This window comes from Anguilla rostrata, chromosome 13, assembly GCF_018555375.3.
Source record: "Anguilla rostrata isolate EN2019 chromosome 13, ASM1855537v3, whole genome shotgun sequence".
NCBI classification, from domain to species: Eukaryota; Metazoa; Chordata; class Actinopteri; order Anguilliformes; family Anguillidae; genus Anguilla; species Anguilla rostrata.
The window spans coordinates 12582575-12604038 of NC_057945.1; the positions used below are offsets into that span (position 1 = coordinate 12582575).

Genomic DNA, 21464 nt, shown 5'->3' on the forward strand with positions numbered 1-21464 from the left:
TCTCTCCATTCTTTCTGCGTCCATCTCTTACTATATTAGCTTCTCTCTCACTCCTCCATCCTGGGTCTTGATATTAGACTTATATGGCTTGGTTAAGCATGAGGTGGGGGAGGGATGTTGTGGTATATGTGTGATAGAGCATTTTCAGAAGGAAAGGTGTGGTGAAAGAGTGCCATTAAGATCACCAACAAGATGACAGAGGGGATAAACAAAAAACCAGTGAGAGAGAGAGAGAGAGAACAGTGTTGGACCGTTTGAGAGAGCCTGAGGGAGAGAGGGGCGGAGCCTTCTGTCTCGGGAGCAGAGGAAGCCTCCGCTCTCTTCTGCACTCGGCCCACAGACTGTAGACTCAGCCCCTCCTTTGGGTTTGCTTTCCCACTTCCTGTTTCGGGCCATGCTGCTGTGCTGGGTGACACCTGCACAGTTAATCACGTCTATGCTGGCTCTCCCTCAGGCCTGTACTGTCCCAGAGCCTAGCCTATCACAGCGCAGTGTAGCACTCTCCTGCAAATAACGGACGCGCTGGAAAAGATCAATACGCCAATGTGCTACATACAGATAAGAAAGGGAGGTTTTCTCGATACAGTGAGAGGGGAAGGCCTTACTTTGCTTCTGTGCAGACTTGAAAGGAATTGAATCGTTTTAACCAACTTTTCGTTTTTATTTTTACTTAACTGTACTTGAAACATGCTTCTGAGCTCTGTCGGATGCATATCGCCTCGCGCCTTCACACATAATCTCTTATAGCTTCTCCCAAAATGGCGACACTCGCACATTCTCTTGGTTTATGTAATCTATTACTGGGACCTTACCACCGCGTGCTATTTATTCCTTAACCCTGTGTAGCTGTAAAGAGGAGAGAGGAATTTCCGCTGGCGTGCCTCTCTGGCTTGGTCTGGTGAAATAAAACCAAAAAAAAAAAAAACAGCCCATTGTGTTCATTTCGTACGTATATTACGAGTGGCGAAATGCGTGTTATTTAAGGCATGCGTGTAAAATGGAGCCGCTCTGCCCGCTGTGTATTTCTGGCACGGTGAGCGGTCTCAGTTGTTAAGCGTCTGACTGTATGTCTGTCGTCGTGACTCGGCCCATTGTTCGCCTTCGGTCTGTCGGCCCGACGGTGCCCCGGCTGGCCTCTGCCGACGGGCCGGCCTTGTGTGTGTGTGCGTGCGTGACCGTGAGGCTGCTCGTCTGACTCGTGTTCTTTTTTTCCCGCAGGTCAATTTCCCCGACGTGGAGAAGGTCGAATGGCTGAACAAGGTACTGTGTTCGCCTCCTTTTTAGGGCTACCCTTCAACACTGGTCAGTCTGGAAAAATGGGGAGAGGGAAGGGGGGGGGCATTGGGGGGATTGATGGATTACATTGAGGTTCAAATGGGGGGATTTGAGGTGCTCAGGTGGGATTCAGTTGAGGTGTTTGTGTTTTTAAAAGGAACAAATAAAGCACATGCTACATCAGGCTGAATTCTGCAGGACTGGGCTATGTCTGAGAAAATTAGACAGAGGTAAATTCTGTGGTTGTATCAGGTGGAAGTATATGTGTTAAACAGAGACAGAGTGGCTTGCCAGGTCATGTAGTAGAAGCAGAGACTCCTTGGGGTGTTTATTATAGTACATTAAGAATTAAGCAGGTGTTCAAGACCTGGCTTGAATCTATGTTGTGAAATATGTAGTAAATCAGTAAGCCTAACGGGGTGAACGTCTACCAGAAAAGCAGCCTGGTTGTGAACGTAGCACAGCCCTGCTGCCTGCTCCCACAGTTGTGTCCTGCAGTAACAACATTTTGCCACTAGGAGGTGGAAAGAGGTCTATTCACAGTGGCAATCAATCTCCAATCAAAATGTCAAAAGCTTTAAATATGCACTGGGGTGTATGCATTCTACTGTCTGGTATGTAGTGTTGTTAACATGCATTTTTTATAACAGCCCTTTTGTGTGGCCAGATTTTTGCCTTTGGCACACATGAAACCTTAAAACTAGTTAATAAGGCTGACTTTGTGTGGAGGAAAAATATGTGCACACATACACACACACACACACACACACACACACACGGTCCTCACAGCGCTATGATTTCTGGTAGCCAGGGAGTGGCAGGGTAGAGAGGCTGCAGGGGGAATGGATCTGGGAGGGAGTGGGCACATTAAACAGAACCCCTTCATCTGTCGCCACGGATGCTGTCTCAGGACTATATCCAGCCACTGTGGGAGAAGGGGGAAGAGGGAGAGGGGAGGGGAGAGGTGAGGGGAGGGGCTTACTGTTCTTGGCACTCTTCCAGCCTGCAGTTGCTGTGAGTCATGGTTGTCAAGGAGACCCCTCACACAATCAGTCAATGACAGTGATTCCCCACAGACGGAGGCAATGTAACACAATATATAAATGCTGTCTTGGTAATTTTTTATGTTGTCTTTGTATGTGTAAATATCTTTATATTCTTGTGTTATTCATGTGTTTGCATATATGCTACCCTGCTGACCATCAGTGGAAAACAGACCTAGTCATAGTGGAATTTTTGTCCTGAATAAAGGCTAAATTAATAAATTACATTCTTTGAGTTGTCGTTCTATATTTTCACCAAATATATGTTGAGAATGAGCATAGATAGTCCTATAGAAGAATGCTGCCGCAATTATAAATTAGCTTCATAGCAGAGACACGTGTTCTCTGTAATTCAATCCCGGACAAAGATGATACTGATGAAAGTTTTCTGCAGGCAGGTCAGCAGGAGCTGTACTTTTTTTTTATGTGAGCCCTGCCACCCCAGGCTTCCTGTCACATGACCTGGCTGCCTCTGACTCACCATCCTGACACGCACCATGTAACCATTTGTGGTTTTCAGCAGCTTCACTGATTTGCCGTTATAAAGGGACCCTCCATGAGTAGTATGAGTACTGTTTTTACCAAATATGGAAAGCCTTTACACTTGTGTACCTTTGCTTATGGCAGACCTGTTTTTGGTGCAGTTGCTTTCATGCAAGTTAGCTAACTGGTTGCATAGTACATTTGTTTTAACCATACTGGTCCAGCTGCAAACCTTGCTAAAGGACAAAAACTGCTATTTCAACTGGGATTTGAACCTGCAACCATTTGGCCTTAAGCTCAGGCACCATTACACTGTTTTTCATTGGCAATGAACAGAGCTAAAGGACTTCTATTCGTTACCCTATGCCTTTTATAGTTTCAAAGTCATTTAAGACTGAAGTACTTTAAGATTATACCGAAGTTCTTGAAAAGAGATGGATGGGACTCGTGGGTGGCATATGGAATTCGTGACGCTCCCCAGTTGTCCCAGTCAAACCCTGACTGTGACAGTACCGGCGGGCTGAGAGTCCCAGTCTCGGTTTGTGACAGAATTGTCCCGGGAGGGAGGGTTTGGGTCTGTGCTGGCTGAGCCGCCCTTCGCTGCAGTAAGTGACGAGCTCAACTGGTTCGCCGCATAGTGAAAATAAGCAACAGCTGCATGCAGGCAATAAGGGAGGGGCAGGGGCGGGTCCCTGTGCACACCCTCCTGAAAGGATGGAAGACATCGCAGCGGTGGGACGGGCCTCAGGGATGACGGGCCTGGCTGCATCTAAATTAGGGAAGATAACGGAAGAGGAATATGGCGGAAGAGAGCATTATGGGAAGGTGGAAAGGGGGTGTCTTGGAATTCGCAGTCCTTTAAAGCAGGGGGTTCCAAAGCTAGGGTACCTCAGAAAACCATTTTGCAATGATTCATTCGTTTATATTTTGATATTTCATAAAGGAAATATTGTACACTTTAAGGGTGAATAAGCCTTGTCTTGTTTGTAATATTATAATCGTTGTACTGATTAAATGTTGGTATTGTACTAAATAGCTTAAAGCCTCACATAGATCATTAATATGTGTTGTAGTCGTGCTCCTTCCATATGCTAGTCTCCACAGAACCATTGCGTTAAATCAGTTTTCGCCCCGCTGCAGAATTAAGCACATAAATAAAAGGCAGGGCGTTGGCTTTTAGAGTCGAATCAGACGGGAACAAATCGATATGTTTTCCCCCCAGCTGGACCGTTCTGCCTTTATGGATCGCTTTGCAGGGTGCCTCCGCAGGACTTTCAGGGCTGTAATATGATCTGCTTGAAGCATTAAAAAAACTAACAAAAAACGATGGCATTTGGGGCCTGTCGGTAGCGTAGTTGTGTCATAAAATTTCTGAAAGATAAGGGGGCCGTATTTGAGTGACATTGAGGGAATTGCTCATTTTGTGCCGTGTGAACGGAATATTGTTTGGAATGGTAATTTTGCGGCCCGCAATAAATCTCTTTGCGTCACCGTGGATTGGGTGGTGCAATAGCGGTCATGTCAGCGAAAACATTCGCTGCTGTGCTAATTTGTTGCCCAGTAACCAATTTGTCTTTTAACTAGCTCAGGCCACCTCTTACCTGAAACACAGACACCCAGTGCTATTTTCTTGCAAACGTATGAGCATAAAATATATGGGGAATATAGACAAACAATTGCACAAGAATGTCTGATGGCTGTTGATAGAGAGAGAGAGACAAGGAGAGGCTGTTTGTACAAGTAAAATTGCCTAAGATACACAATTGTAAAATGGATATTTATGTACGCCAGAACCTCTAAGATATTGAAGTATAGGGATTGAAGATTGTTTATCAGAACTGAAATGTTTCTATGGTTACTTACCACAAAGAATCTGTATCATTGGAATTGAATTTTTTTTTTTTGTTCTTTTATTGTCTTGATTTTGGAAAGCAGTCTGGTCAACCTTGATGAAAATCTCTGCCACACCCACATGTAACTCATTCCTCTTAAAACCTCTTAAGAGTGTTCTACAGGTACACTGCAGTTGAAATTTTCTAAATTGAGTTGGACAAGCCTTATTATGATGATGACGTGAGTTAGTCTACCACCCGAGTTTCACAACTGCACCTTGACTAGGAAAATATCCTAACTGAGGTAGGATTAGACAACTGTCTGATCCTGTATGGAAGGCCACAACCGTTGCTCTAGGAGGGTGGGGGAGGTGCACAGTGAAAACCACAACTTTACAGTGAAAATCTTTTGGTACAAAGAGAGTAGGCCTGTTTATGCAGCATAATTAATAATTTCCTTGATATTTTGATTCATGTGAATTTTCAACCAGCCTTCCCTTGGGAAGATGTAATTGAGGCCATCTGGCAACATAGAGTGTTCCCATGACATTAGCAGTTTAATTACATATATGAATCCCATGGTGGTTACTTCAAACAGTTACACTGTTTAGCCATACACGCATTAAAAATGCATGGTACACACACAGACACACACACACACACACACCCAGGGCTCAGTAATCCAGCTTGACCACTAGCAGTAAAGAGGTACAACTGCCATTTGTTTTTTTACTGTTGTGGTAACCAGCCTTCCCCGCCAGGGCGTGTGTCTGCAAACAAACACACAGTATAGGGCAGCTGCAGCTGCAGCTTGTTTTGAAAGAGTCGGAGTTGCCTTAATCCCTCTCCCCTATGAATTAGGCCCAGTCATGACATGAGTGGCAGCCATAAACAGGAGTATTATGTGAGGCTGTGTGTGTAAGAGTTAGAGAGCTGGGATCTTAACTCAGAGGTTGCTGGTTTGATTCCCAGGTGCGTTAGTGGTTTTCCTCAAGGATATAATCTGTATTACTTAACCTGAATTTCTTTGGTAATTATCCAGTTGTAAATATAGTTTTAGACCATGTAGAAAATACAACGTCTGAAACTATAGGCTTTCTAAATCTTACTTGATAACCTCAGAAATTAGGGATGGTGATTTTCAATTATTTCACAGATCGAGGGATGGCATAATGTGCTCGATAACAAATCGATTCCTAGCATGGGAAAGAATCTATTTTTAGAATGCATCTTGGTCAGGCGGTGCCACTGGCTGTATAGAAAATGCATAAACTCATAACAGCGCACATCAGTACCCATGTTTTTCCATAATAATGAAATCTTATTGCTTAGTTTATTGTGTCAATAAAGACAGTCAGTGTCAGATGTGACACAAAGAATTTTATTTTCAACTCACAAATGTTGCGTGTCCACAATACCAATACACAATGGCTTGGCTGAATACTCTTTTCTGATTGGCTGGGGCATGTGTAATATTATTTTCAACATAACACTAACAGGATTACCAGCTTGCTATAGTATCGTATGTTTTTCACAAAATGACAGACATTTGTTTGCATTCCTCTCCTGATTAAAATGGTGTTCCTCTGGGCTCCACATTGGGTTCATTTTAGTCTCAACCCCAGATGGTCTCATCTCTACCGAATCTGGGTTTGCCCTCTGGAAACAGTACTTTCTGAAACTGGCATAGGCTTGCCACACCAGGGAAGTGGTGGTAGACATTACTAAGATTCTCTGTGGGTGTTTCTCAGAAACGTAATGTATTTGACATACTTCACCTCAGCCACTTCCACCTTTTTGCCCAGTGCATCTTTGTGCCCAACATTACTGCTAGGCCAGCTAGCAAAGTTACTGTTGATCTTACTACAAAATTGAGGTGAAGATGATATGATTACATCTGAGTCTGTTAGGAGGAGAGTTCATGCTTATTTGTGCTCTCAAATTGCCAAGAGGAGGACAATTATACCAGCTTATGTAGCTCAAGCAAAAACACATTCCTAATCCCTGGACTCCTGCCAGTTTTTCAAATGATCTTTCTGTTAACTTTCCACTGCCAGTCCCTTTGTTTTGACAGCATACTTTATGCAGTAGTGCTCTATTTTTTTACACTTTTAATTTTAATGTGCTGTTTGGGGTATACTGAACGGTATATCCAGCTGATGAACTTGTTCTTAGTGCTGTGATACTGATTCTGCCAGTGGCAACTAATGTGGGCTGAAGGTTCTTATTTTTCCATGAAAACTTGAAGGAGAACTGGAGAACTTCCTGTTTTTCCCTGTGATGGCTGGCGAGGCTGAGTTCTCTCCCGCTGACCGGCCTGTGCTCTGGCCTCTGTCTGCAGGTGCTGCAGCAGGCCTGGCCGTTCGTGGGGCAGTACTTCGAGAAGCTGCTCGCCGAGTCCATCGCCCCCTCCATCCGGGCCTCCAGCGTCCATCTGCAGACCCTCAACTTCACCAAAGTTGACCTTGGGAGCAAGGTAACCTGGGTGCCCATGGCACCCTGTGCTGTAAATGTGGGCCGGGGGGTGGTGGTGGAGCACAATTGGGGTGGGGTGGCATTGTTGGGGGACGAGGTAGGGGCTGGGGTGGTGAAACCATGGATAGCGATCAAGTTAAGTGACATAGTCACTGTGCTTCTTTTTCAGACTAATTTTTGCTGTCTTCTAAAATTGTATATTGGATTACTTATCTATAATTGTATTTGTATCTATGTTGTTATGTGTGTGCTGGGATTTGGGTATCTGCTGTAATAATAATAATAATAATAATAATAATAATAATTACAGTGAATTACAGCGTATCATGTGTACACATCCTGTGTGTTTTGTGTGTTCCCAGGCCATGAAGGTGGTGGGAGTGAAGGCTCACACAGAGAATGACAGGGGCCAGGTGCTACTGGACCTGTACATTAGGTAGCGCTTCCCCCCACCCTCTCCTTTTCACCCCGTCCCTCTCTTTCACCGCACGCCCGTCTCTCGAACCCTCAGCGCAGAGAAGGAAGGCAGACTGACGCTCTGACATCTCTCTCTCTCTCTCTCTCTCTCTCTCTCTGCAGCTACGTCGGGGACGTCGAGATCAACGTGGAGGTGAAGAGGTACTTCTGCAACGCGGGCATAAAGGGGATGCAGGTAGGACTGATGGAGAAGGCAAAAAAAAAAAAGAGTCATTTGTGGTTAACATGATCGGTGTTTAATCTCTTTCTTTTTCTCCCTCTTTCTCTGTTCCCCTTCTCTTTCCCACGGACCCTCCCCCCCCCTTCTCTCTCCAGCTTCACGGGATGCTGCGGGTGATCTTGGAGCCGCTGATCGGAGACGTTCCCATAGTGGGCGCCGTCACCATGTTCTTCATCCGCAGGCCTGTGAGTACTCCCTAATTTAATAACGCGATCGCCACATTAAAGCACCGGCTCCCCGGCTGCCTGGCTTATTTTACTGAGGGATCCTTCCAGCCTGTTCCATCAGAAATGTCCTCTGCCTCTCTGCAGCAACTGGACATCAACTGGACCGGACTGACTAACCTGCTGGACATTCCCGGACTGAAGTGAGTCCTGCAGGTTCTCTGTCGGCAGTTTGGCCTTGAGTGACATGCAGAACGTTATGATTTTATTTTTATTATGCCTTTTTAGAAAAATATTTTATCTCCCATAAAGAGAGGGTGGATCTTTTGGGCTTCCCTCCCTGCAGTTTGTTAAAATGGGGGAAAGAGATTTTATGCGCTATGGAGGGAATTGCTTACTCTTCCGTGTCCTGGATCCATAACTAATGTGAGCTGGCTGGCCATAGTGTTGACTGCACTGAAATACTTGACAAGCTAACGAGCTTTCCGATGAAGAGTTAATGAAAGATCTTATTTGTGGTTTAATATGTAGTTCAAGTGTTAGCTTCTGCCTTCCTTTCATTTCCAGTGTAAAGTCAGACACTCTGATAATGGACGCCATCGCCTCCTTCCTGGTGCTGCCCAACCGACTCACCGTCCCCCTGGTGCCCGACCTGCACGTTGCGCAGCTGCGCTCCCCCCTCCCGAGGGTAACGCGCTCGAGTCGTACCGACCATCGCCCCCACCAATCACACTGACTGAATCCTGGAAGTTGCCAAAAGTCCTGATATACTGTACATTCTCACACTTTCAAAAGCCCTGTTGTGTTTGTAGGCCCATTTCATGGCTCCAGCTAGGTCCTTCAGTTCAGTTTGAGAGTAAGCAGAGAAGGATGCGTCCTTGCTGAACACCTGCTGGCTGCTGCTGCAGGACTGACATGAGCACAGAGAGCAGGTCCTGCTCCCTCCCTCTGTGTGATTCTGCGGTTTGAGCTCCGCCTCTTCCCGTCCCAGGGCGTGGTGCGCGTCCACCTCCTGGAGGCCGAGGGTCTGGCCGCGAAGGACAACCTCATGAAGGGGGCGTTCTCCGGCATGTCGGACCCCTACGCCGTGGTGCGGGTGGGGACCCAGACCTTCACCTCCCGCCACGTGGACAACGAACTCAACCCAAAATGGAGGGAGATGTACGAGGTGAGGGCGGTCCCGAGCCGTTCTAACGGGCTCCCAGAACAAGCCGCTCTGAGAAGCCGTACCATAGAGGCTTCAGCATTCAATCCTGTTAGCCTTAGCTGTTCTGAGATGATTCTGAGGTAGATTTCCTGTCGCTATTCATATACAAATGAGAGAGAGAGAGATAGAGAGAGAGAGCTGAGTTTAAAAAAAAACCTGTACTGCACAACACATACAGCCATTCACAACAACAAAAAGCAACAAAAGTAAAGTAAAGAAACCACCAAATCAAAATGAACAGCAATAGCAAGGCACACAAAACAGATGAAAAAAGGAAAAACTAGATGGAGAGAGAGAACGTGAGAGAGAGGGAGAGAAACAGAGAGAGAGAGAGAGAAAGCGAGAGAGATGAGACTAAAATGGTCAGAAGAAAGAAATGGCGAGAACATAGTAGACGCAATGTAGCAGAAGTAAAACAAAACCAGGAGTAAAACACATATATACACTTGTTCTTTTCCACAAGATAACATGGCTGGGGTTTTTCACAGCATCACCAAAAGCAAAACATTCGAATGTAACAGGCAACTTGCTAAGAAGTTGGCTCTGGCAGTTCGCCAGAGCTTCTGTATCCCCCCTTGTGAGGCCCCATTGTTTCTGTGCAAGCATGCAAACCAGTACAAGCAGCTGACGTCATGTCTGCTTTTATGTAAAGCACACTTATGTAGCCTGACCTGCAATGTAATGCATTTATAATCTCATTTGTCATTACAATGCAAGTCTACATTCAGAATGCATTCAAAGTGGGCAGTTTGTCATTTTCAGTGCATTGAGTCTAATTCCATTTTGCCGTTTAGCATGACATTTTTGTCAACATGACATTCTCCTCAACTGTCTTGTTTCAAGGCCTGATTGTCCTTTGGAACAGAATCCAATGAACTATCGAATATAATCATATGTCATCAACGTATAGATTACACGTTTCATATATAAGTGATATATGTAATTGGCATAATCCACATTGTATTTCAGCACATGAAACATATTTCAGTGTCAGAGTCTTCAAACTCATTCCACTGTCTGTCTTTGCCTGTGTGTTGGTTTCCTGTTTGGTTTGTCTCTCGTGTGTGTGCGTGTTTGTTTGTGTGCCTGTTTTTGATGACTGCCTGTGTCCTGGTTGTCTGTTTGTGTCTGTACCTGTGTGTCTGTATATGTGTGTGTGCCTGCGGGTGGCGGTTGCTGGTGTGTTCGTCCATTTGTGTGTGTGTCTGTGCCTGTGTGTGTCGGTTGCCTGCGTGTGTCTGTGGCCGAGTGCAATTATCACCCGTGCTGCTGTCCCTGTATGTGTGGGTTACGTGTGTGTGTCTGTGCCTGTGTGTGTCGGTTGCCTGCGTGTGTCTGTGGCCGAGTGCAATTATCACCCGTGCTGCTGTCCCTGTATGTGTGGGTTTGTGTGTGTGTCTGTGCCTGTGTGTGTTGGTTGCCTGCGTGTATCTGTGGCTGAGTGTGATTATTGCCTGTGCTCCTGTCCCTGTATGTGTGGGTTTGTGTGTGTGTCTGTGCCTGTGTGTGTTGGTTGCCTGCGTGTATCTGTGGCTGAGTGTGATTATTGCCTGTACTCCTGTCCCTGTATGTGTGGGTTTGTGTGTGTGTCTGTGCCTGTGTGTGTTGGTTGCCTGTGCGTGTCTGTGGCTGAGTGTGATTATTGCCTGTGCTCCTGTCCCTGTATGTGCGGGTTTACGTGTGTGTCTGTGCCTGTGTGTCGGTTGCCTGCGTGTCGGTTGTCTGCGTGTCAGGTGATCGTCCACGAAGTGCCTGGGCAAGAACTGGAGGTGGAGGTGTTTGACAAAGATCCCGACCAGGACGACTTCCTGGGGAGGTACCATCTCTGTCTGTGTTTGTCACTGCCTCTCATCATAGCCAATCACCGCACGTCCTTCTCCATGATTTTTAAAGGGGACCATTTAAACTCTGCCTGTTAATGATTAACCCCGTCATTCCCCCCGCAGGACCAAAATGGATCTGGGCATAGTGAAGAAAGAAATAGTTGTGGATGAGGTGAGTTTGGATTGGCAACATCCTTCTCTGTACCCCAATGGTTTGTCTGATAAGTTTTTCTCTGTACCCCAGTGGTTTGCTTGATATGTCCTCCTCTGTACCCCAGTGGTTTGTTTGATATGTCCTCCTCTGTTCTCCAGTGGTTTATTTTATATGTCCTTCTCTGTACCCAAGTGGTTTGTCTGATATGTCCTTGTGGTTTGTCTGATATGTCCTTCTCTGTATCCTAGTGGTTTCTGATATGTCCTTCTCTGTTCCTCAGTGGTTTGTTTTATATGTCCTTCTCTGTTCCATAGTGGTTTATCTGATATGTCTTTCTCTGTACCCCAGTGGTTTGTTTGATATGTCCTTCTCTGTACTCCAGTGGTTTGTCTGATATGTCCTTCTCTGTACCCCAGTGGTTTGTTTGATATGTCCTTCTCTGTACCCGAGTGGTTTATTTGATATGTACTTCTCTGTACCCCAGTGGTTTGTTTGATATGTCCTTCTCTGTACCCCAGTGGTTGGTTCTTTGATATGTCCTTCTCTGTTCCCCAGTGGTTTGTTTGATACTGTATGTCCTTCTCTGTATTCCAGTGGTTTGTTTGATTTGTCCTTCTCTGTTCCCCAGTGGTTTACTCTGAAGGACGTGCGATCCGGCCGCGTCCATCTGCGTCTCGAGTGGCTTACCCTCCTGCCCACCACTGACCAGCTGGACCAGGTCAGCCTCCACCGATCAATACCGCCGTTGTACGATCGCGTCACATCTTCTTACATTGCGCTACTTCTCCGTGGAGCTGAGGTTCCTGAGGTTCCTTCAGAATGTCCCACTTCTGTTTCTCTCAGGTTCTCGAAAGAAATAAAAGCATCAACTTCCCCAGCAAGACCGCAGACCCTCCCTCCTCAGCCATCCTGGCTGTGTATTTGGACCGGGCTGAAGAACTTCCTGTGAGTCATGTTAGCTTCCTGTGTGCCCACACCTTGCTGCTTCCTTTCTGTGCCAAGCTAGAGCAGCTCTGAACTCAAAGCTGTACTTACTCACAAACCGCAGCCTGGTAGCGTGCCCTCATCTCTGCTATCGTGACGGGTTTTGCTATCATTGCTGTAGTTATCTGGGTGTTGTTAGGTAGCTATGGCTTGTGTGTCGTGTTAGTGCTGTTGCGTGTCACTGTACTGCGTTCCTATTTTGGGTTTTGTTTGTTGGAATGCAGTATTACATTGGGCATGTGGTATTGGGGTGCACTGTATCCAGTACATTCAAACTGCTGTTGCAGCTTTACAGTGTTGCAGTTGGGTTATGTAAGTGAATAAAAACATGGCACCAACATTAATACAATGTTTTCTTTTTTATCACACCCAAACCACAGCTTTGAGTTTACCACACTTGCTTTTCCCAGCAGAAAAACATTTTAAGGACTTCTTTGCAGTCTCTCAAGAACACTTTCACTACTAACAGAGTTTTAAAAGCATTATTTGGCTATCTCGGCACTAACAGTCAGTTGTATAATTGAGTGTTGGCACTGTTCTTCTTTGTAAATCGCTCTGGATAATCGCCTCAGCTAAATGAATATAATAGCATGAATGTTATATGAGTTGTGGTACTGGGGATGCACTGCAGTGATTGGCAGTTGTAAAGTTGTCTTATCAGCTGTGTCATGGGTATATACTTGAACAGATGTGTAACAGGTGTGTTATTGCAGATGAAGAAGGGGAATAAAGACCCCAGTCCTGTGGTGCAGCTGTCTGTGGAGGACATCACTCGAGAGAGCAGGGTAAGACTGCTACATTAATTTAGTACATTACCCATAAACCACCTTGGCTAGCCAAGAGGAATATTCTCAGCTGAACATGCAGTGGTAATCTCAATGCATTTGCTTCTCCTTCCTACTCTTATTCTAAGGGTGACGTGTTAATATACCATATGAAACATCAATTTAGGATTGCTACTTTAAGTCACCAAAGAATGAGTCACATGGTGCTGCTGGGTGGCTCATTCTGTTAAGACACTGTTCTAGTGCATGGAAGGGCATGTTGTATAAGTTATTCCAATAAATTCTGAAGAGATTCATCTGCTAGTTATTCAACCAATCCTGTCTATGACACTGTGGCTACTTTTTTAGTAATTATTATTCCCACAGCATTATCTGTGGACACTAGTTGAAATTAAGCACTAGTAAAATAACAGGCAAATTTCCACTTAGTGTTATTAGGTCAGCACTTGCTCAACTTCAAAAACAGCTGTGAGCAAAACCAGCCTTTAATTTATTTGTGTGTTCAGAGCGTGCTTAGACTACTGAGATGAGGCACAGCCTCAGGATGAAACTTGGCTTGACCCGTACTCCAATAATATCAGATGAAGGCTGATCTGACGGCTGAAACATCATGACATAACTTGTGAATTTCACTTGTTAACTATTTTTGCACAGTTATTTCATTTTTACTTCTATGAATCAGTCATTAGTGCTTGCAGTTGTTGCACAGTAATGACCACCAACTGTGCTCACTGTTTTTTATTAGTGGATCTACCCCCCTACTTTCTGTTCCCTTGCACAGTGTTATACCAAAGCCCATAATCTATGGTTATATTGTGGTTACTTCCTCTCTGCTTCCTGTTCTCTTCCACAGTGTCACATAACTACACACTTTAATTCCTCTTCCATTGCACTGCAATATACTGTACCTACATATCGTCCTGCGTTCTTCCATTATGTCCACACAGTTCTGTGATAGCGTCGTATATCTACAACTCTACTTCCTGTTCCTTGATACAGTATCATATGAGCTGCACACTGCACACTTAGTTTCCTTCCACAATCCCATTGTCCTATCCTTCCTGTTTCCTTTTTCAGACATGCTATGGGACCAATAACCCAGTGTTTGAGGATGCCTTCACCTTCTTCATCCAAAACCCTCACAATCAGGAGATCGACATCCAGGTAACAGTCACACCTGCTGGCTGCAGGCCACTGGCTCCATCTGCTGTCCCTTAGTCTGCTGTGAACTACACTTCTTTTTTCCGGTAGTTGAGACCCTCACATTTCTGTTGTTTTTGTTGGTAATCGTGTTATAGCAACACCAGAGCCGATGGTGTAACACGATTGACCTCGCTCTCTCCTCTTTTTCATCCCTTTCTTTTTTCCCTTGTCTTTCTCCTTCCCTTGCCCCTTCGCCCACTGCGTTGTCCTCCCGTCACTCTGTCTCCTCTGTTTCTCCCTCTTTCTCCCCGTCTCTCAGGTGAAAGACACGGACCGGATCCTGTCGCTGGGCAGTCTGACCATCCCCCTGTCCCGCCTGCTCTCCTGCCCCCGTCTCTCCATGGACCAGTGGTTCCAGCTGGACAACGCCGGGCCCGCCAGCCGCATCTACATCAACGCGGTGCTGCGGGTGAGGCGCGCGCATCAGTGTCTGTTCGTGTTCCGTTAGCTTGACGTTCGGTTTCCACTTCCAGCAATGCCTGAGGTGCATGGTGCGTTTTGTATTATGGCTGGGTTTTATGATACCTATTTCCGATTCCTCAATTAACTAAATAGCGGACTGTTTGAAATGAATACTGATAAAACCTCAAACAGTGCCGTGCCGACAAATTTAGATGCCATTTTAGTTAATGGCAGTAAACAAATGACATAAAGGTGCTTTACTGGCGTAGGGCTGCCTCCTGCATTTGTGTAATACGATTTGTTCTGTCTCTCAGGTGCTGTGGATGGATGAGGCTCTCTCTGCTGAGCTTGCCCACGGGGTGCACAGCCGCCCCGACAGCCAGCCTGAGCAGACCTCCCCTGACTCCAGCTTTGCCACTGAGGCGAGTCACTATCTGCACATGTCTGTCCCTCACTTTTACATCAGTGTGATTAAAATACAAATACTACATTAATCCATGAATCTCCTGAGTACATATCTTTCCCTCACTTTAAAATTAGTGTGATTTAAATACAGACTACATTACCATAAATCTCCTGAGTAAATATTTGCCCTTGACTTTTACATCAGTTTGACTCACACTCATGCACACTATGCACATCGAGATGTAGCGTTTCCAAAAGGCCTTTGTGCTTAAAACAGTATTCTGCACATTCGTCATTGAGACTGCAACAGCAATGTGTGTCCTACAGGGGGTGCTGCGTATTCACCTGGTGGAGGCGCAGAATCTGATCGCCAAGGACAAGTTCCTGGGGAAGGGGAAGAGCGACCCGTACGTGAACATACGCGTCGGGGGCGTGGCCTTCCGCAGTCACGCTATCCAGAAGAGCCTGAACCCCACCTGGAACGAGCTGTACGAGGTACAGCGCAACGCCACAGGACTTCTGTGGTTATAACCAGGGCAGAAATACGAGCTGTGCTGGAGTACTGTTTTTTGAACAGCGGCAGGGTAGCTCATATGTAGCGTTGTAATCGTCGTGAGGATGTTGGTAGTGATGTCCTGCTGATTTTCCAGGTGGTTCTGACCGAAGTGCCGGGTCAGGAGGTGGAGGTTGACGTGTTTGATGAAGACATGGATCAGGATGACTTTATGGGGAGGTGAGCGTACGGTAGCGTGGGTGTGTATAGGCTGGTTTTGTGCAGGAGTGAATAGTGCGTACGGTTAATGATGTTCATTTTACTGCTGAGGTACTCATATTTGCTTGGGACTTGCAGGTTTAAGATCAGTCTGAAGGACATCATCACCTCCCAGTACACTGATGAGGTGAGACCTGTCTGTCTGTCTGTCTGCCTTCAGTGAATACATGTTGTGTGTATGTGTGTGATAGCATTAGACAGTGTGTATGGATAACATGTTATATCCTGTCTTTTATAATTGCTGTATATTTTGTTATTTTTTTATTTTTATATTATATGCCTTTTTATAATCACTCTCAGGTAGTGTTTGTGGTTGTGTCTTATTTAGCTAATTTTCTGTGTGTGGGTGTGTGTATTTATCATGTTTCCTGTGTGTGTGTGTGTGTGTGTATTTGCCCTGTTTCCTGTGTGTGTGTGTGTGTGTGTGTGTGTGTGTGTATTTACCCTGTTTCCTGTGTGTGTGTGTTGCAGTGGTTCACTCTGAATGATGTGAAGTCGGGACGTGTTCACCTGGTTCTGGAGTGGCTGCCCAAAGTATCAGACCCTGACCGACTGGAACCGGTGAGTCCAGTCCTCACTCTGCTCACTTACTGAGTCTATCTTTCTGTTACAGTGTTAGCAGCAGTAATTTCAGCTGCAGTATACAGGTTTGGATTGACAAGACCCTGTCTTGTGTGAATGAGGCTAATCGCAACCATCATGTTGTCTGTATGACTGGGACTAATCCCAGTGCTCTCTGTCTAAATGTGATTAATCCCAGTCCTCATGTTGTCTGTGTGAATGTGACTAATCCCAATCCTCATGCTGTCTTTATGAATGTGACTAATCCCAGTCCCATCTAAAGTGTAATCCCAGTCCCCATGCTGTCTTTATGAATGTGATTATAATCTCACTCCTCAGGTCCTGCAGTTCCAGTCCCAGCAGTCCTATCTGAACAAGGCTGTACCCTCTGCTGCTGTGCTGTTTGTGTACATGGACCGCGCCCACGGCCTGCCTGTGAGACCACCTTCCCACAGTTCCTTTCTCTTATAATAACTGTGCACTGATGTGTAGCTATATGCTGACTGAGATTTTGTGTTCAAGAACATTATTTTGCATGAAGTTACGTCCCAAAGAAGAAATGCTGAGCTTTCAGATAAGTTATATTGGTGTGGACTCATCTTGTGGTGCCATTGTCATGTGTACTCAGCTGAAGAAAAGCGGGAAGGAGCCAAAAGTGGGGGCGGAGCTTATACTCAGGGGAACCTCCCACAAGACCAAGGTAAGATTATCTGAAAACCTTTTTTACAGTTTAGTTTATTTTAGTTTATTTGCACACAGTAAAAGAAAAAAAAAGAAAAGAAAAAATACAACAAATAAAAGAAAGTAGTACATGTGCAGGTGAGATAAGTAGCTCAAAGAGCTTATATCGAAACCTCACCGGTTATAAGGTTACAGGTATTGTATATTTATGTTAAGCTGATACAAATGGATACAGCTGGATGTATAATGCCACTGATTCAAAGATTTATGCAGCTGTTTTGTGCATTAAATGCTCCTCTGCTATCAGTTAGTTAGCTAATGCTGTGAAGAAACAGTTTACAGTGTGCCCAGTTCAGACTTCTCTGATCAGTAAGTCAGAATTCATTAACACAAAATGAAAAGTCAGGTTGAATAGAATGAATCTGATTTCTCACACAGCTGTGCAAAACAAGCTAGCATCCATGCAGCGGGATGGCTGGTTAAAGTGCCTCCCCTCATCTCTTCTCGCTCCTCTCTCTCTCTCTCTCTTGCTAGGTGTGTGATCGTTCCACTTCTCCTCAGTGGGATGAGGCGTTCTACTTCCTGGTTCGCGACCCTGAACAGGACATGCTCATAGTGAAGGTGAGACAGCATTCAGATAATATTTTTCCCTGTATCATTTTGACAAAATGTTGTGAGACTCCATAAAACATGCAGCAGCTTCTTTGAAACCTGGATACTTTGGCAAAGCATGATATAACTGGTGTTCACTTCTTTCAGGATGACTTTTAATATACATGGTTTTTAGACCTTCACACTGTTTTCAGGTGCCTTGCTCATATGTAAGATTTACAGTGTGATTTGAGGTGGAATGGAAACATACTGTACAGTTGTCAATTAACCTCCTTGCCAAAGGGTCAATGGGTTCATGAGCTCTCTGTCTCTTTTCTCTCTGTCTCTTTTTTCTCTCTCTCTCTCTCTCTCTCCAGCTCACTCACACTGGGGACCAGCCCACAGGCTCTCGGGTTCTGCCCGTCAGAGAGCTGCTGTCAGAGCCGGGCCTGGTTCTGGACCGCTGGCTGAGGCTGGATGGGGCACTCTTTGAGAGTCAGATTCTGCTGAGAGCTGAACTCAAGGTAAGCACTGCCCTCAGCCCGGCCCCTCCTTCTCACCATGGTCAAGCTGACAGCCCTTTCTGTTATTAATGTCAAGGTTAGTTTTGCGTGCAGGGTTTCAGAAATCAACACGGTACTTGCAGATGTTTTGTGGAGGATCAGCACTCCACACAGACACAGAGCATATGTGCTCCAGTTTAATGGTTTCTGCATAGTGTGCCTAAAAGTAAAATGTAATCTTGTGGTGCCATCTTATTTTATTGGTTATAACGATTGACCAGTTGTTCCATTTGAACTAATATTTTTCTGATTGGTGTTGTCATGTGTCTATGGCAACTAGGCCAGTCACAATAATTGTGAAATTTGGGTTTTCGAGTAATCGTAATACCAATCACTGCGGGGAATGGTATTGTTTGGGGGGGGGGGGTGGTAAGCTGCTGCCCTCTGTGTCTTCTTGTCAGCTAACTGTAAAGCATTTAACTTTTTCATTACACTCATTACATTACACTTTCAATAATCTCAGTTACGCCACTGGTTAAGCATACTGTACACTTCCACTGCCTCTTAAAGAAACAGCCTTTTATTGAATTAAAAAAAAACTGAAAGCAACAGAAAGCACAGCGTTAGTATACTCTAACTTGCCCACACACTTTAGAGAGCCCTTTACTGTAAAGGATGAAAAGAGTGGATGAGTGGAGCAACGGTCATTTGTATCATGTGCTCCAGCTGCCACTGAGGAAGATGTTTGAAGTGTTTCCAAGAGTAAATTTTAAAAGGGCAGTCAGGCTTTGAGCTAATCCTCATTGAGTGTAATTTTAATTCTCGCTGTTATTACCATGACAGCTTCTACTTTTACACTGTGATTTCAGACTGTCCATCTCTTTTTGTGTAAAGTGTCAGTAGTGCTGTGATATGTGCAGCTTTAGCTGTGTGAGAATGTTGCTGAATGCATGCTGTGTATCAGAACTGTGGGAGAGTGAGCTACAGCACCTTTACTGCCATTACTGTGTGTAAATTGCCATTTTGACATCATTATTTGTCCCCACAGTCTGCCTCTCTGTGTAGCTTGTGATAGTAAGGATATGTGCTGTTTTACTGGTGTGAGAATGTATATCTGAGTTTGTTGCCATGCGACAGATTCTGGACGCAAAGTTGGCGGAGCGCGGTGTGGTTCGGGAGGGGCTGGTGGGAGCTGCTGACAGCACCACCTCAGCTGAGGGGGAAAAGGAGGCCGACCACACCCTCCTAATGAAAGAAGAGTCCTCATTGTCCCGTCAGAAGGTCACCCCCAGGGGGGGCAGTGAGGTCCTCAGCCCCCCCAAAACACAGCCCCAACAGACCACTCCTGACCCCAGCTTTGCAAAAGAGGTGAGACGCAGAGAGTGTGCGCGTGCGGTCCAGTATTAGAGTAGCTGTACTTAACCAAACGGAGCAGGGCCGGTACAGGCCACTAAATGAACGGTATAAAATATCTCATTATGCTGTAAATGTTGGTGCTTTAAATGTATATCGTGTGGATGTATGTTCAGACTGCAGTAACAGTGTCTGTCCTGCAGGGGCTGCTGCGGATTCTCCTGGTGGAGGCCCGGGATCTGATCGCCAAGGACAAGTTCCTGGGGAAGGGGAAGAGCGACCCCTACGCAAACATACGCGTCGGGGGCGTGGCCTTCCGCAGTCACGTGATCGAGAAGAACCTCAACCCCACCTGGAACGAGCTGTATGAGGTACAGCGTAATATGATTTCTGCAGCTATAAAGGGAAATAATATAATCTGTGCTGGTGTAGGATCATTTGAATTGCTGATATAATTCAGGTTCAGTGTAATGTTGTGCCAGTGTTTTTTGGCATGTAGGCTAATATTAGCGCAATACTGATGTTCTGGTGTTTCTCCAGGTGGTTCTGACTCCACAGCCAGGACAGGACGTCCAGGTTGAGCTGTTTGATAAAGACATGGATAGGGATGACTTCCTGGGGAGGTGAGTGCATAGTGTCCAGTGAAGATGTCTGAATTACCTTTTCACTTTTATGTGCAGGTTTGAGCCTGTTTTCTGTCCGTATTTACACTCAGCATGCCCCTTCACTAGAGATGATCATTCTGTCCATTCATCAAAGATGATAATAAAGATAATGTTTTGGGGTTTCTTGATATTATTGCACTTTTCAAGCATTGTACAAGCTACTTTGGCGTTTACTGTTGGTGTTTTTTTTTTACCATAGACCACAAACATCCTAATGGTTGTCCAAGGTTTCTCTAAACGATTAAAGTATCCATTATTGCACACAAATTGTGAGCCAGTTGATAGATGCGCTAAAACTGAAATAATATCAAAAAACCCCAGAAAGTGATTTAAGGTCTCTTTAAAGCACTTTAAAGACTGTCCTTTTAAAAGCTAATCATTATTATGAGGTTTGACGTCTGAATCACCTCAATTACTATAATGACATTTAAACACAGTTATATATGCAGAAATAATGCCCACCGTGAATTGTCTTCACTGTCACAAAAACTGGCCTTTCAGAAGAGCTCTCATAGAGCTCATTTAGGATTTTAATTAACAATTGTTGCCCTTTTCTACATAGAGTCAGTCAGAAAATGTGTTTGTTTCGATGCCATTGCTGTTTTTGATTTCGCATTTTAGACCTTCCCTCTTTTGTTCTGTTCCCATAATCCTCTGTTCCACCAATGCTGATTCCAAAAGTGGTGTCATTGTCCTGAGGGTCACATTGTTTAAAACTCAAAGCCTAATGAAACAGAAGGGAATATGTAGGACTGCTTTGTACAAATTATTATAATTTTAAGATGGTAACATGACCATCATGTGGGGGGGGAAAGGGCAGGTTAAGCGGGGTGTGTGGGGATCGTCCCCCAGGACATTTTGAGCGTCAAACACTTCATTTCCTGCATTCTGGTGAATTTTTATGCACCAATTTGTGCCTTTTCTGCAGCAATTTATGGTGGAAATGTAAAGGAAAACACAAAATTCAGGGGGACAAATGCACGTTCTAAATATTGAGGGGGAGCTAACGTTAAAAAGAGATATCGATAACTAAAACAAACTTGTAATTTTAAAAGACGTGTCCATAACGTTACACAAAACATTGGCTAAAATGCTAACACTGTCACATTAATTCCCTGCTTAGCAACCGAGTGCAGCTATCGCCAGGTAGTTTTCTAAGTTCTGTGAACATCACATTCAGACAGTGTACCGACAGCTATTAACTAGCTAGCTACGTATCATACTATCAGATATCATAGTTCATTCATTGACAACTAGCTAGCCAACACTGACGTTAGCTGACATATTGATAGGTAACGTTACAAATATAAGATTACCGTTACCGTTCTTTCCAACCGCTGTGAGTAACTGACTTTAGCTGACGTTGTCATGAAAGTTTTCCCGACCGTGAAAACCATATACATGTA

The 21464-nt window shown here is 45.0% G+C and overlaps 1 protein-coding gene across 11 annotated transcripts in view; it reads left to right on the forward strand.

Annotated features, from left to right (window-relative positions):
* esyt1b (extended synaptotagmin-like protein 1b) overlaps positions 1-21464 on the forward strand; it is a 46726-nt gene that overhangs the window by 3335 nt on the left and 21927 nt on the right. For 10 of the 11 annotated variants that reach the window (XM_064305107.1, XM_064305108.1, XM_064305112.1 and 7 more), the window contains exons 2-28: positions 1219-1260; positions 6975-7109; positions 7471-7544; positions 7688-7760; positions 7901-7990; positions 8117-8172; positions 8537-8657; positions 8961-9137; positions 10910-10992; positions 11123-11171; positions 11782-11871; positions 11997-12098; positions 12851-12922; positions 14000-14086; positions 14385-14534; positions 14842-14949; positions 15260-15427; positions 15583-15665; positions 15783-15831; positions 16176-16265; positions 16605-16700; positions 16894-16965; positions 17481-17567; positions 17915-18061; positions 19178-19408; positions 19597-19764; positions 19934-20016. In XM_064305107.1, coding sequence (XP_064161177.1) covers positions 1219-1260; positions 6975-7109; positions 7471-7544; positions 7688-7760; positions 7901-7990; positions 8117-8172; positions 8537-8657; positions 8961-9137; positions 10910-10992; positions 11123-11171; positions 11782-11871; positions 11997-12098; positions 12851-12922; positions 14000-14086; positions 14385-14534; positions 14842-14949; positions 15260-15427; positions 15583-15665; positions 15783-15831; positions 16176-16265; positions 16605-16700; positions 16894-16965; positions 17481-17567; positions 17915-18061; positions 19178-19408; positions 19597-19764; positions 19934-20016 — 2783 coding nt within the window. The remainder of the gene's footprint in view (positions 1-1218; positions 1261-6974; positions 7110-7470; positions 7545-7687; positions 7761-7900; positions 7991-8116; positions 8173-8536; positions 8658-8960; positions 9138-10909; positions 10993-11122; positions 11172-11781; positions 11872-11996; positions 12099-12850; positions 12923-13999; positions 14087-14384; positions 14535-14841; positions 14950-15259; positions 15428-15582; positions 15666-15782; positions 15832-16175; positions 16266-16604; positions 16701-16893; positions 16966-17480; positions 17568-17914; positions 18062-19177; positions 19409-19596; positions 19765-19933; positions 20017-21464) is intronic. The other variant, XM_064305104.1, reaches the window with a different exon arrangement.